The 13,859-nt window shown below is 37.6% G+C and overlaps 1 protein-coding gene across 2 annotated transcripts in view; it reads right to left on the bottom strand.

The window, feature by feature from the left end:
- Positions 1 to 3,714: 3,714 nt before the first annotated feature.
- asb2a.1 (ankyrin repeat and SOCS box containing 2a, tandem duplicate 1) overlaps positions 3,715 to 13,859 on the bottom strand; it is a 17,076-nt gene continuing 6,931 nt past the window's right edge. The window contains exons 2-11 of one of the 2 annotated variants that reach the window (XM_016294727.1): positions 9,092 to 9,368; positions 8,252 to 8,371; positions 7,353 to 7,522; positions 7,101 to 7,256; positions 6,613 to 6,858; positions 6,343 to 6,514; positions 6,140 to 6,190; positions 4,505 to 5,066; positions 4,253 to 4,406; positions 3,715 to 4,163 (exon numbers count right to left, since the gene is read on the bottom strand). In XM_016294727.1, coding sequence (XP_016150213.1) covers positions 4,018 to 4,163; positions 4,253 to 4,406; positions 4,505 to 5,066; positions 6,140 to 6,190; positions 6,343 to 6,514; positions 6,613 to 6,858; positions 7,101 to 7,256; positions 7,353 to 7,522; positions 8,252 to 8,371; positions 9,092 to 9,360 — 2,046 coding nt within the window. In that variant the 5' untranslated portion in view covers positions 9,361 to 9,368 and the 3' untranslated portion in view covers positions 3,715 to 4,017. The remainder of the gene's footprint in view (positions 4,164 to 4,252; positions 4,407 to 4,504; positions 5,067 to 6,139; positions 6,191 to 6,342; positions 6,515 to 6,612; positions 6,859 to 7,100; positions 7,257 to 7,352; positions 7,523 to 8,251; positions 8,372 to 9,091; positions 9,369 to 13,859) is intronic. The other variant, XM_016294735.1, reaches the window with a different exon arrangement.

Genomic DNA, 13,859 nt, shown 5'->3' with positions numbered 1-13,859 from the left:
CTTTATTAATAGATTGATACTGATAAGTCATTTTTTGGAAGTTGTTCAAACAGAAGCATTGTCACAGGTAACTTATAAAGCACTGACTGAATCAGGGAAATGCATGCCAATTAAAAATGATATAGAATTTATAGTCTGAAGAATGTGGTGTATTCTCTGAGTATTGGTTTGGTTTGCGAGTAAACAAACCATCAAAATACTAGAAGAAAATGTACACCTGACAAAAAAAAAAGTCAAAAGTAAAAATACAAAATCAATTACTGTACACAAAAACTGTACACAAAAGCATCAAGTATATTTCTTAATACTTTTAACACATTTCTACTACATTGCAAAAACTAAAAATTACTATTTTCTGTAACCTGTGTCATTTTTGGCTCCTATAGCATTTTTTTTTAATAATCGCATTTTGTTGCTTTGCAGCCTGAAATGAAGACAGACACAGTTTTTGTTTTATCCAGCTTTATTTACTCAGTGCAACTTATAACATCTAAGTGAAAGATATAACACTAACATGTCAGAAAAAAATAAAAATAAAAAAACAGAATCACTGAGTTGGACAAAGGATCACACCCACTCAAAAATGACTTGTAAACTCAATCAGATGGAGCTAATCATCTTCTCAATGGCACACAAAGTCATTTGACTTTCAGCTGTGATCAGCTGTGGTCATTTTGATGAGCTCAGCATGAAAAGAGCTTTCCTGGAGCATTTCAGTCTTTGGTAGTGCAACTGAAGCAAACAATCATATATGGGTGTCAAGACTCAAGGCACTGTCAAAAGATCTCTGGGATAAAGTTGTGGACAGGCACAAGTCAGGAGATGGAAACAAAAAAAAATTCAAAGGGTTTATCAATGCCTAGAAGCACAGTGAAATCTATTATTAAGAAGTGGAAGGTATTTGGTACAACACAGACCCTCCCTGGATCAAGATGTCACTACAAACTGGATGAAAGATCCAGGAGGAAACTGCTCAGAGAGGCTACCAAGAGGCCTACAGCAACTCTGAAGCAGTTGCAGGAATTTATGACAAAGAGTGGTCATTGTGTGCATGTGACAACAATATCACAAATTCTCCACAAATGTGGCTTCATGGGAGGGTTGCAAGAAAAAAGTCACTCCTCAAGAAAAGCCACATGCAGTCACGACTGAGCTTTGCCAAAATGTACCTTGAAGATTCTGAGGCAGATGGGACTCAAATTGAATTATTTGGCCTCAACACCAAACGATATGTCTGGTGGAAATCCAATACAGCTCACCATCCAAATAACAGCATTCCTACAGTAAAGCATGGAGGTGGTAATGTCCTGTTATGGGGGAGTTTCTCTGCAGCAGGGACTGGAGCATTTGTCAGGATAGAAGGAAAAATGGATGGGGCAAAATACCATAAAATTCTTGAGGAAAATCTGCTGCCCTCTGCCATAAAGTTGTCAATGGGAAGAAGGTTTACCTTCCAACATGACAATGAGCCAAAGCACACAGCAAAACTGACCACACAGCAGTTAAAGGAGAAAAAGGTGAATGTCCTCGCATGAACTAGTCAGAGCCCAGACTTAAACCCCACTGAAAATCAGTAGAATGACTTGAAGACTGCAGTCCACAAACGCTCACCATCAAATTTAACTGAACTTCAGCAGTTCTGCAAAGAAGAGTGGGCAAATATTGCAAAGTCTGGATGTGCAAAGTTAGTAGAGACAAATCTCAACAGGCTAAAGACTGTAATTAAAGCAAAAGGTGGTTCAACAAAATACTGACACAAGGGGGTGATCCTTTTTCCAACTCAGTGATTCTGGTTGTTTATTTTTTTTATAACATGTTGGTGTTATATATTTCACTTGGATGTTATAAGTTGCACAGAGTAAATACAGCTGGATAAAACAAAAACTGTCTGTGTTCATTTCAGGCTGCAAAGCAACAAACTGTGATTATTTTAAAGGGGGGGGGTGATTCTTTTCTATACCCACTGTATATATACAGACAAAATAAAGTACTATGTTCCTATTAAATCTATTCAATACATGTTCCCTAAATTCTGTTTATGCCTGATAATTACATATAAACATTTATGGCATTTTATTATAGTATTAAGCAGTACATTTGTGCAAAAATTGACCCAGAACAAAAGCCATTTATTCCATAATTTTAGCTCAGCACAAGTTCTGCAAACAGAAGTATATGATTTTCTAATGTCATTGTTCTCGCTGAGTCAACATTCAAAAGCAGGCTTAAAAGTCTCGCTCTCGTTCTTGATGATTTAGGAATTTGATCAACCTTGGAGGAACCGGAAGCTTGTGAATTTTCTTCAGTCTGTTGATCCCGAGCAGTTGGCGGATTTTCAGTCTGCAGAGCTGCATGAGTGGGCGTGGAGGCTCTGCAATCAGAACCAGCAAATGAATACACAGGTGACTGAAATCATTTGCATATATGAATAATTTAAGCAAAAGGTATAGGTGCACATACTTGCTTTCTCTTTGACGCACTGCCACTCATGGTAACTGTCCAGATGTTCAATGAGTCGTGCACAGAGTTTCACATGCCCAACATAGTCAAGCAGCATGTCTATAATCGGTCCTGCCCAGCGGGAGAAGTTTTCGGTGGAGATCACCTCACAGAACTAGTAAAAAGTGGTGTAAAATGTGGTACCGCAAACAATATACAATTTACAATTCAGAAAAAAATATTACACTGTATATGTGGCTTCAGGCCACTTACCTGAATACAAGTCTTTTCTACAGCTTCATCTGGATCATATCTTGGATTATGCCTAGTCTTTATAGGTGGATGAGGATTGCTGCCATAAACACAATTGAAACATGACAAGGCATCGCAGCCATTATCCATTAGATACTTCAGTAAGGTCAGATACTCAATGCAGAACATAACACTGGCTGGAAAGGTAGTTGGGTGAGTTGGGATATTGGCATTGACATTAGCACCATGCTCCACCAGCAAAGTCACTGTTTGGATGCAACCCTGCCTCAGGGCCACTAGGAGCGGGTTGAACGTGTCCAGGTTTGGATTAGCACCAACCTTCAGGAGCATGGTGGTAGCATCGATGTTGTTGTTCATGACTGCAAAGTATAGAGCTGTGCTGCGACGATCTTCATACATCATAGAACGACCCTCGGACAATGTGGCATTGACATCAAAGCCGGCCTCGATCAGTACCTCAAGAATATCGTTTCTGTTGCGCTCCGCTGCTAAATGGAGGGGGCTAAAGTTGTCAATGGGAAGAAGGTTTACCTTCCAACATGACAATGAGCCAAAGCACACAGCAAAACTGACCACACAGCAGTTAAAGGAGAAAAAGGTGAATGTCCTCGCATGAACTAGTCAGAGCCCAGACTTAAACCCCACTGAAAATCAGTAGAATGACTTGAAGACTGCAGTCCACAAACGCTCACCATCAAATTTAACTGAACTTCAGCAGTTCTGCAAAGAAGAGTGGGCAAATATTGCAAAGTCTGGATGTGCAAAGTTAGTAGAGACAAATCTCAACAGGCTAAAGACTGTAATTAAAGCAAAAGGTGGTTCAACAAAATACTGACACAAGGGGGTGATCCTTTTTCCAACTCAGTGATTCTGGTTGTTTATTTTTTTTATAACATGTTGGTGTTATATATTTCACTTGGATGTTATAAGTTGCACAGAGTAAATACAGCTGGATAAAACAAAAACTGTCTGTGTTCATTTCAGGCTGCAAAGCAACAAACTGTGATTATTTTAAAGGGGGGGGTGATTCTTTTCTATACCCACTGTATATATACAGACAAAATAAAGTACTATGTTCCTATTAAATCTATTCAATACATGTTCCCTAAATTCTGTTTATGCCTGATAATTACATATAAACATTTATGGCATTTTATTATAGTATTAAGCAGTACATTTGTGCAAAAATTGACCCAGAACAAAAGCCATTTATTCCATAATTTTAGCTCAGCACAAGTTCTGCAAACAGAAGTATATGATTTTCTAATGTCATTGTTCTCGCTGAGTCAACATTCAAAAGCAGGCTTAAAAGTCTCGCTCTCGTTCTTGATGATTTAGGAATTTGATCAACCTTGGAGGAACCGGAAGCTTGTGAATTTTCTTCAGTCTGTTGATCCCGAGCAGTTGGCGGATTTTCAGTCTGCAGAGCTGCATGAGTGGGCGTGGAGGCTCTGCAATCAGAACCAGCAAATGAATACACAGGTGACTGAAATCATTTGCATATATGAATAATTTAAGCAAAAGGTATAGGTGCACATACTTGCTTTCTCTTTGACGCACTGCCACTCATGGTAACTGTCCAGATGTTCAATGAGTCGTGCACAGAGTTTCACATGCCCAACATAGTCAAGCAGCATGTCTATAATCGGTCCTGCCCAGCGGGAGAAGTTTTCGGTGGAGATCACCTCACAGAACTAGTAAAAAGTGGTGTAAAATGTGGTACCGCAAACAATATACAATTTACAATTCAGAAAAAAATATTACACTGTATATGTGGCTTCAGGCCACTTACCTGAATACAAGTCTTTTCTACAGCTTCATCTGGATCATATCTTGGATTATGCCTAGTCTTTATAGGTGGATGAGGATTGCTGCCATAAACACAATTGAAACATGACAAGGCATCGCAGCCATTATCCATTAGATACTTCAGTAAGGTCAGATACTCAATGCAGAACATAACACTGGCTGGAAAGGTAGTTGGGTGAGTTGGGATATTGGCATTGACATTAGCACCATGCTCCACCAGCAAAGTCACTGTTTGGATGCAACCCTGCCTCAGGGCCACTAGGAGCGGGTTGAACGTGTCCAGGTTTGGATTAGCACCAACCTTCAGGAGCATGGTGGTAGCATCGATGTTGTTGTTCATGACTGCAAAGTATAGAGCTGTGCTGCGACGATCTTCATACATCATAGAACGACCCTCGGACAATGTGGCATTGACATCAAAGCCGGCCTCGATCAGTACCTCAAGAATATCGTTTCTGTTGCGCTCCGCTGCTAAATGGAGGGGGCTGATACCTGAACGTCTCACTCTGGCCTTGCTTGTGGCTGGGATCAGCATGGATATGATACTGAAAATGAGAAGTTTTGAGTGCTAGTGTGCTTGCTAGTGTACACTAAAATACTCTTGAATGTCTTGCTAGAACTGGACTCCATTAGGGTGAAATGACCATTATAAAATGGAAAAATTATTTCATAAGAAGTCAGAAGAAAAGCTTGTATGTAGTGATTAGCAATAATGAAATTATAGAGAAACAGTTCTAGGGTTGGGAACCGAAAAGTAGAGAAGAGAACGTGCTTGATAGGAGACATTGACGCAGAATAAGTTTTATATAAGTTTCTATATAAACGTGTTTGACCATTGCCCTCGTGTTTTTTTTCAGCGTCTTGCGCATGACACTGCATTCTAAAAATGCTGTGCTCATGTTAAACATAAAAAAGACGTTTTGAGCGTGCCACAACACCTCTACTGAATCAACAATGCGAAACAGAATAGAAACAGATAATTCCTATGAGTTTATTCTTTCTAGTGAATCAAAAACATACAGTGTAGTGTAGTCCAATTCCTAAACGAATGACTCATTCATTTCTTTAATACGTTTTTAATTAATCAAACATATACAGCTTACAACTAACTGTAAATGATTGTAGTCACTGACTGGTTGTTTATATGACAGGGATAAAGATACACCTTAAGCATTTAGCCGTTTTTTTTATTTTTTATTTTTACTTTAACAGTTAAACACACCTATTGCAATAATTGTAATAAATAGTTATTGCTAAAAAATCTAAAATAACTGTCAATTGAGCTGTTAAGGAATTGAAATAGTTAAGAGGAACCGGAAGCTGGGATCATCATATTCTTTACGATTCCCATCCCTAAACATGTCATGCTATAAAGAATTATGCTATGGGATGATTAGTTTTACTGTTAGGTGAGAAAAAGACCCTACACACAATAAACTAGAAGAGTTAACAAGACATAACATGTATGTCAGAAGAAAGAGCACTTATCGAAAATGGTATTTTAAAAATAAAACCCAAAAAATAACCATTTGCTCCTACTTGAGTTAGCTTGAGTTAAGGTTGCAGGATTAGCACCCTCTCACCACAGCACTGCACTAAATCACCCATTGAGACTTACTTAGTTGCCCTGACATTTTTGTGGGTACACCCGAAAGTGAGGAGGTCGTTGCTGAAAATTAATGCAAGATCATGAGATGTAATAAACCTAAACTCTTAAGAACCAATGGCCTTCGCATATAAATAAGTTATGTAGATAAACTGTGACCTGAGAAAATTCCTTCCAAAGCAAATCATTCATTCATTCAAATTCAGAATTCATACCTATCATTACCACGCTGGGCAGCAATATGAATGGGCAACTGTCCTGTTTTGCCTGGCTTGTTGGCATCTGCATTTTGAGATAGAAGAAACTCTACAATGTTCTCATGACCATTTTTACAGGCCTCATACAGTGCTGTGGCTCCATCTGCAGCCTGGCTGTTGAGATCTGCACCTGGTTGAGGTGGGATGCATTACATGTCAGATGCATTTCATCACAAAGCAACAGTGGAACAGAAAAATGACAAACCAAATGACAATGAAAGATTTTACCATTTTTTAAAAGCATGCGAAGTGCATCCACTTTTCCACTTTGGGCGGCCACAAAGATAGGAGTGATTCCGTACATGTTGGGCATGCTGACATTGGCTCCAGCATTCACCAGCATCTCACAGATTTCCACATTGTTCCTGCACACACTTTCATGGAGAGCGGTCCAGCCTTGAATACAGCTCTTATTCACAGAGGCGCCATAATTCAGTAACATGGCAACCATTGCTGGGCTCTCCTTCTCACAAGCTACAGATATGTATAGAAATGATCAAATTTCCATCACACCACTGAAGGCCACATTAAATCAAGAGCAGAACAAAATATCTTTTTTTTTAAGAATTTATGTTTTTAAATATAATGATGTGGGTCGAGGCTGGTAATCCAGGCCTGATAGATAGATAGATAGATAGATAGATAGATAGATAGATAGATAGATAGATAGATAGATAGATAAAGCAGGTGTTGATAGAGAGATAATACAATATTACCTTTGTAAAGGGGAGTCTCCCTCTCCTTATTGATAATATCAGGATCGGCTCTGTTCTCTAGAAGACACTCCACACATGCAAGATGTTCCCTGACCACTGCTATCATTAAAGCAGTCTGCTCTTTCAAAGTGCGCTGGTTGATTATCCCAGGTTGAGCTATGAGAATAGTGTTCATGATCAAAGCCAGAACAATCTGTTAGAGCTTGGCTAAATAAAGTTAAATGGAGTAATTTTCAAATGAGTGTGCACTACCTCTCAGGAGAATTTTAATACATTGATCTTGTCCATAATATGCCGCCTCGTGCAAAGGCATCCATCCATCTTTATTTGGTTTAAGAAGGTTGCACCCAGGTTGCTTAACCAACAGTCTCACTGATCCTACATCTCCTTCCGAAATGGCCTTAGCAATAGGCTCAAGCTCCCTAAAGAAGAAGACGTTTTTTATTTTGATGCTTCAAGTGTTGCAGGTGAGAAGATGTTCATTACCCCTCTCATATACATAAATATTAAAACATATAACATATATTACTATTCTAAGTTTGGGGTCTTACGTATCACAATTGTTTTCAACACTGATAATAAGAAATGTTTCTTGAACAGCAAATCAGTATAGTAAAAGGATTTCTAAAGGATCATGTGACACTGAAGACTGGAGTAATGACTGCTGAAGATTCAGCTTTACCATCACAGGAATAAATTACATTTTAAAACATAAACAGTCATTTTAAATTGTAATAATATTTCACAATATTACTGTTTTACTGTATTTTTTAAATAATAAATATTATTTATTAGTGAGCATGACATTTCTTTCAAAGACATTAAAACATCTTACTGACCCCAAACTTTAAAATGGTAGTGCATGTTTTTGTGCAATTGGATTACTGTACATACTGTACACTAGCACTGAAACATAGAGATGGTCATATTGACCACATCTAAAACATATTTACTTCTAGACACTTTTATTAATCCTTTGTATTTTATATTATATCATACATGTTTTTATAGTTACATTTATTAATATTAAAATATTTTCATATTTTATATTTATTTGAGTCTTTTCAAGCATAGAAAGAGCCACACTTTTCTTACATATATGCTTACTAATGAGCACATATTGATTGTCATGTAATTGTGCGATCACTCACTCTTCTGGCTCAGGGGCGACTTGCACACTTCCATCGTATTTTCGATATGCCACAATTCGCTTGCCATAACCAGTCACAAAGTGACTTACTGAACTCACATCCTGTGGATTTATTGTTTCTCTTTGGAGAAAAAAGAAGAAGAATTGAATTCATATGAGTTAATTTAATGCTGCCTTAGATCTCTAACTATTGCACAATCCCTGGACTTCCACTGAAAGAGGATGGGATCATTTTCAGAATTTGTATTTTTTTAATTAAATTACCTACATGTTATCATTGCAATTAAACAAAAATCTACCACTGGAAGACTAGTTGAAGAGTTGATACTCTTTAATGTCAGATTACAGGGGAAATTTAGCACAGCATTATAATTGGGGCACAGCAAAGGATAGTGCCTCTATTTTTATGCGTGGTGGCATGTGAACTCCTTGAACAACTCTGCTTGCTCCTCTTACTAATCTTGACCTTTGAATGAAGAGGAACAGGTGTGAAGCAGTTGCGTCAGCCATCAGAGAAGATGCGGTAGGCATCTGTTAGTGATATTGTGATCCTCTCTGTGAGGAAACTTTATGTGGCAATCCACTGATGTGTATGTTCTGATCCTATGTTCTACATCTAGTCTTGATAATTTCCTGTATTGCATAATTAAAATGAAATAAATATCTATTTAAAAGAAAAGGTTTAGCTTGATGTAAGTTTGAAAATAAACATGTTGAAAATCTGTGCAGATATTTTTAAGTTAGCTTATGTACTAAGCACTGTGCTAAGCACTGGTTAGTTTTATACTCCCAGTGAGAGTTTGATTTATGATCAATTTGAATGAAGCACAGCAAACTGTACCTGGGTGGATTGGCGGGACACGCAGCCAGTTCTGGCTGTTGCTGGGGACGATGTGATGGTGGAGCTCGGCGTCGGGCTGCTGGCCTGTTTAGAGCAATGGGGGTCTTTGAGTTCTCAGTGCCTGACCCAGAGTTGTGGGCATCAGCAATGCTACGCTTGATTGCCAGCTGCATGAGCTCATCATCAGACAGGTTGCTATAGAGACTGTAGTCAGCAAATGCCAGGTTGGTGTCTGTGGTACCCGGCATGGACACATGGGCGGCCGCCATGTTGGATCCTAAGATAATCAAAACATTCATTACTTAATGAACCTACTGAACTAACATCTGTTTGCTTTGCATACTTATCACAGAAAACTGTTATTGCAAATTTCATTAGCTTGCTTGATTAGGACAGACAGCTAAATGGCTTTATGGTAAATCTGACAGATTTCTGATTTAATGTTTTTGAAGTCTCATATGCTCACCAAGGCTGCATTTATGTGATAAATACAGTAAAAAAGTAATATTGTGAAATATTATTACAATTTAAAGTGGTCATGAACTGCCTTTTTTATTTTGTAATCACATTAAGATATGGACAGAATCGGATCCAGTCTATATCCAGACTAGATGGTGTATCAGCATCTAGAGATGTCCTCTAAAGCCCTGAATGTCAGCAGAGACCATGTCAACCAGATGTGCCTCAGAGACAGATCCCTTGCGAAGACCTCATCACCTCGACGACCATCGGCACAAGACCATGGGAACCAGACAAGTCCTCTGCACCTGTGTTGCAGCCTGGAATTAAACCATGCCATGCTGGTTTCGTCTGGCCAGAGGAGAACTGGCCCCCCGACTGAGCCTGGTTTCTACCAAGGTTTTTTCTCCATTTTTGTCACAGACGGAGTTTTGGTTCCTTGCCACCTGTCGCCTTTGGCTTGCTTAGTTGGGGATGCTTGACTGATTGCACAGACACTATTGGAAGATAACTGAACTGGATGATGACCACTGAATCATCAATGAGCTGACTTCAGCTGAAAAACTGTTATTGTCTTCTTGCATCATTGACAAACTATTTTCCTGTTTGACACTGTAAAGCTGCTTTGACACAACCAGTATTGTATAAAGCGCTATACAAATAAAGGTGACTTGACTTGCTAACAGATAAAGCAAAAGTGACCATGTAATAAAAACAGTTACTCACACTTGTGTTGTGCGACATTACCGTCATTGTGTCTGATCCAATATATTCGGCACAGCATCGTCTTTTAGTTCTTTCTGCAAATCCTGCATTGAACTGTGCCTTGTTTGTAAATGAATCCGCGGTAAAAGGAAGTGAACAAAGGACCAAGTTCTGGAGCTTAATGTTGGGATCAGAAGGAAGGCAATGCAAAGACTGTGTTTTGCACAGATTGGCACTGTACAGCGTCTTTGTTGTCTTCTGAGCCGCCTTTATCGTTTGATTTCTGTAGGCCTGCTTTTGTCTCTCTCGTTATTTACCCTACGTGTGTGAATCGGTGGGTGGGGCTAAATAGGCAGTGATGTAGAAGCAGGCGTTGATCATCTTCTGCAGAGGCGGTGTTTAGCCACACTATTACGGTACTTCATAAATTTGCACATTCCACAGCCTGTTGTTTTGGCAGATTGCCTTCAATATAAGCTGTTTTTAGACTAACTAGAAAGTTTTGAGTTCTGAAACTTACAGGATGTTTTTATAGTACAATGAATTCTTGTATGTCAAAAGATCGAGGGAATTTTGATTTCTCAATTCATGACCCCTTTAAAATAACTGTTTTCTTTTAAAATGTAATTCATTCCTGTAATGACAAAGCTTAAAACTCCAGTCTCTTTGCCTTTTCTGACCCACTTCAGGTCTTATAAGTCTCTACTAATAATGAGCTGACGAGTTATGTGGGTTCCAGCCCATGTGGGAATTAAAGGAAATGAAGAAGCAGATAAATTAGCTAAGCAAGCAGTAGATGATGAAATAGTAGAAATTGAGCTATCACATATAAGAGAAATAAAATCAGTAATAAAGGAGAAAGTGATTAAAAAGTATTGGCAACAGTATTGGGGTAATGAGACTAAAGGGAGACATTTATATGCAATACAAAAGAAAGTGGGAAATGGTTGAAAAAGTGGGAGAAATGGGAGGGAGGAAAGTATAATTACAAGACTAAGAATGGGACATACAGGTTTGAATAAAACATTAAATTTAATATCTAAACATCCAACGGGATTGTGTGAGAAATGTGGACAGAGTGAAACTGCAGAACATGTGATTATTAATTGTAAGGGTTATGATGAAGAAAGATAAGTGCTAAGAGAAGAAGTATGGAAGAATGAAGGAAAAGAGTTAACATTAAAGAATATATTTGACTCAGATATAGGAAATACTATGGTAAATTGTTGTTTCTGAATAATACAGGTTTAATGAAGAGAATGCAGGATAAGTATATATAGAGAGGTAGAAGATGCTGATATAGTGTGGGTAGAAGGGAAAGTATATCTGAAGGTTAAATAAGGATACAGTGTGATATTGGGATTTAAAGGGAATTGGGGTGGAAACTGGAAGAGCTGAACACGCAGCGCCAGTGTAATATTTTTATTTTTTTCTTTCTTTTTTTTGGGGGGTGTTAGAAAATGTTAAGAGATAGAGGAAATGTTTCTGATCCAAGCTACCTGATGATGGCAGTAATGCACTGTTAAGTGCGGCTGCCAGTAAAAGAAAGAAGAAGAAGAAGAAGAGCTGCCAATTTTGTTGCTAAATTTAGCAACTTTTCAGACTACCCTAGCAACTTTTTCTTCCAAAAGCACCTAGCAACATATTTAGCTATTTTTAAAATTAATTTGGCAACTTTAAGCTTTTTTTAATAAGTGACTCAAACAATAAAAAGGCACAATTTACCATTTAAATTACACAAAAAGAGAAAATCCAAAGATGCTTAGCAGTACACACATCACAGGAATTAAGTTAGCTGCTATTTGCAATTGTTTAATTTAATAGTAATAATAATAATTTCATAATTGAATACTGTTATTGTTCATTTATGAGACACTTTGTAAGTAGCTTGTACCTGCGATTGTTGATGAGTTAGTTACTAACTCATCAACAATCGCAGGTTGTTTTTCCATTTTTTCGCCACCTTTTCCATTTTTCTACATATTTTTCTTCCAGTGTACTAACTGTTAATCCACTGTAAGAAAAATATGTAGTAAAATGGAAAAGGTGCTAGTAATTTTCCAGGACATTATCCGTTGTAACCCGAAAATGCGTAATTAAAAATGCAGGTAAAAAAAGAACCTGTGGAAAAATCAATACAGAAAATTCCTTCATATTAACATAGTAGATTGTATTAGACTTTTCTTAGAGTGTAGCATACTAACTAACTACCAATACACTGCTTAAAAGTGTAATTGTTCAGAATTTGTAGTTTTACTTGTTTACTAGCTAATAATAATAATAATAAAAAAAAACTTAAATTGTAATCGTTCAAAAATGTGTAAGCTTTCGATAATTCAGTGTATTTAAAATTTTTTATTTATATGCTAATATTATATTATGCATTTATATTATTACGAACAAATCTAAATGAACATATAAATATATATGTTTTTGCTGAGATTTGACAATTTTGCGTCGTGATTACGTAATGACGTCATCCCTCAATGACATCACAACATCATTTAGCAACTTTTAGCAACAAATCAACCTTCCTTTAGCAACTTCCCCTGAAAATTAGTTGGCAACACTGGTTAGATGAGGGAGACAGTGCTGGGCTGCTCCAGGACAGTTCTGAAAACCACTGCATTTCAGAGACATATGCTCTTAACTGTGACTCATATTTAACAGATACTTATATGCATGCACAATTTTAAGGCGGCTTTAATCGCCTTTTTGGTAACTTCATGACCTGGTAACTGACTTAATTTGCGATTTATGACAAAGCGCTTTAATATAATTCAGCGCGCACCGCCGTATTTGTGCATTTGAAGAGCACGCGCTACGAGGACCGTATAACAGCTGACTGACAGGGCAGGAAAACGTGTTTACTGACATGGCCTGACAACATCTCAGCTGACCGCAGTTCACTGTTGTTCTACTGAAGCTTCCTCTGCACGTGTAGCTTTTCCGCACTCGTTTGACTAGCGCCTGGCATCGAGGAGAAGTTGGAGTGGGCGCCACCCCTACGTTAACTGTGTTATATATTTTTAACGCCGTTAAACTAAAAAAAATTAATCGCATGCGTTAACGCTCACACACGGGCTATATGTATTAGTATAAGACATGATACAATTTCAATGGTTTTAAAATGATTACCACATATAAACAATATTGTAAAAATACTTTTAAAAAAGTGCTTTGTGTGTGTTGCTTTTTTTCCCCAAGCCGCATTGGGAAAAGGTTGCATGAAAATAGCTGAAGAGTCTGTCACAAGGAATTTATCATTTATATGTTTGCATGTACATTTGTTTAATCTTAAAGGGATAGTTCATCCAAAACTGAAAACTCTGTCATCATGTACAGGTGCATCTCAGTAAATTAGAATGTCATGGAAAAGTTTAGAAATTCTCGTTCATAAAAGTTAAATTACATTTATTTCAGTAATTTAACTCAAATTGTGAAACTCGTGTATTAAATAAATTCAATGAACACAGACTGAAGTAGTTTAAGTCTTTGGTTCTTTTAATTGTGATGATTTTGGCTCACATTTAACAAAAACCCACCAATTCACTATCTCAACAAATTAGAATACTTCATAAGACCAATAAAAACATTTTTTTTT

The sequence above is a fragment of the Sinocyclocheilus grahami genome, unplaced genomic scaffold (genome assembly GCF_001515645.1).
Source record: "Sinocyclocheilus grahami isolate Dianchi unplaced genomic scaffold, SAMN03320097.WGS_v1.1 scaffold15.1, whole genome shotgun sequence".
NCBI classification, from domain to species: Eukaryota; Metazoa; Chordata; class Actinopteri; order Cypriniformes; family Cyprinidae; genus Sinocyclocheilus; species Sinocyclocheilus grahami.
The sequence above is the reverse complement of the archived record's forward strand: the minus strand, read 5'-3'. Positions and strand labels throughout refer to the sequence as shown.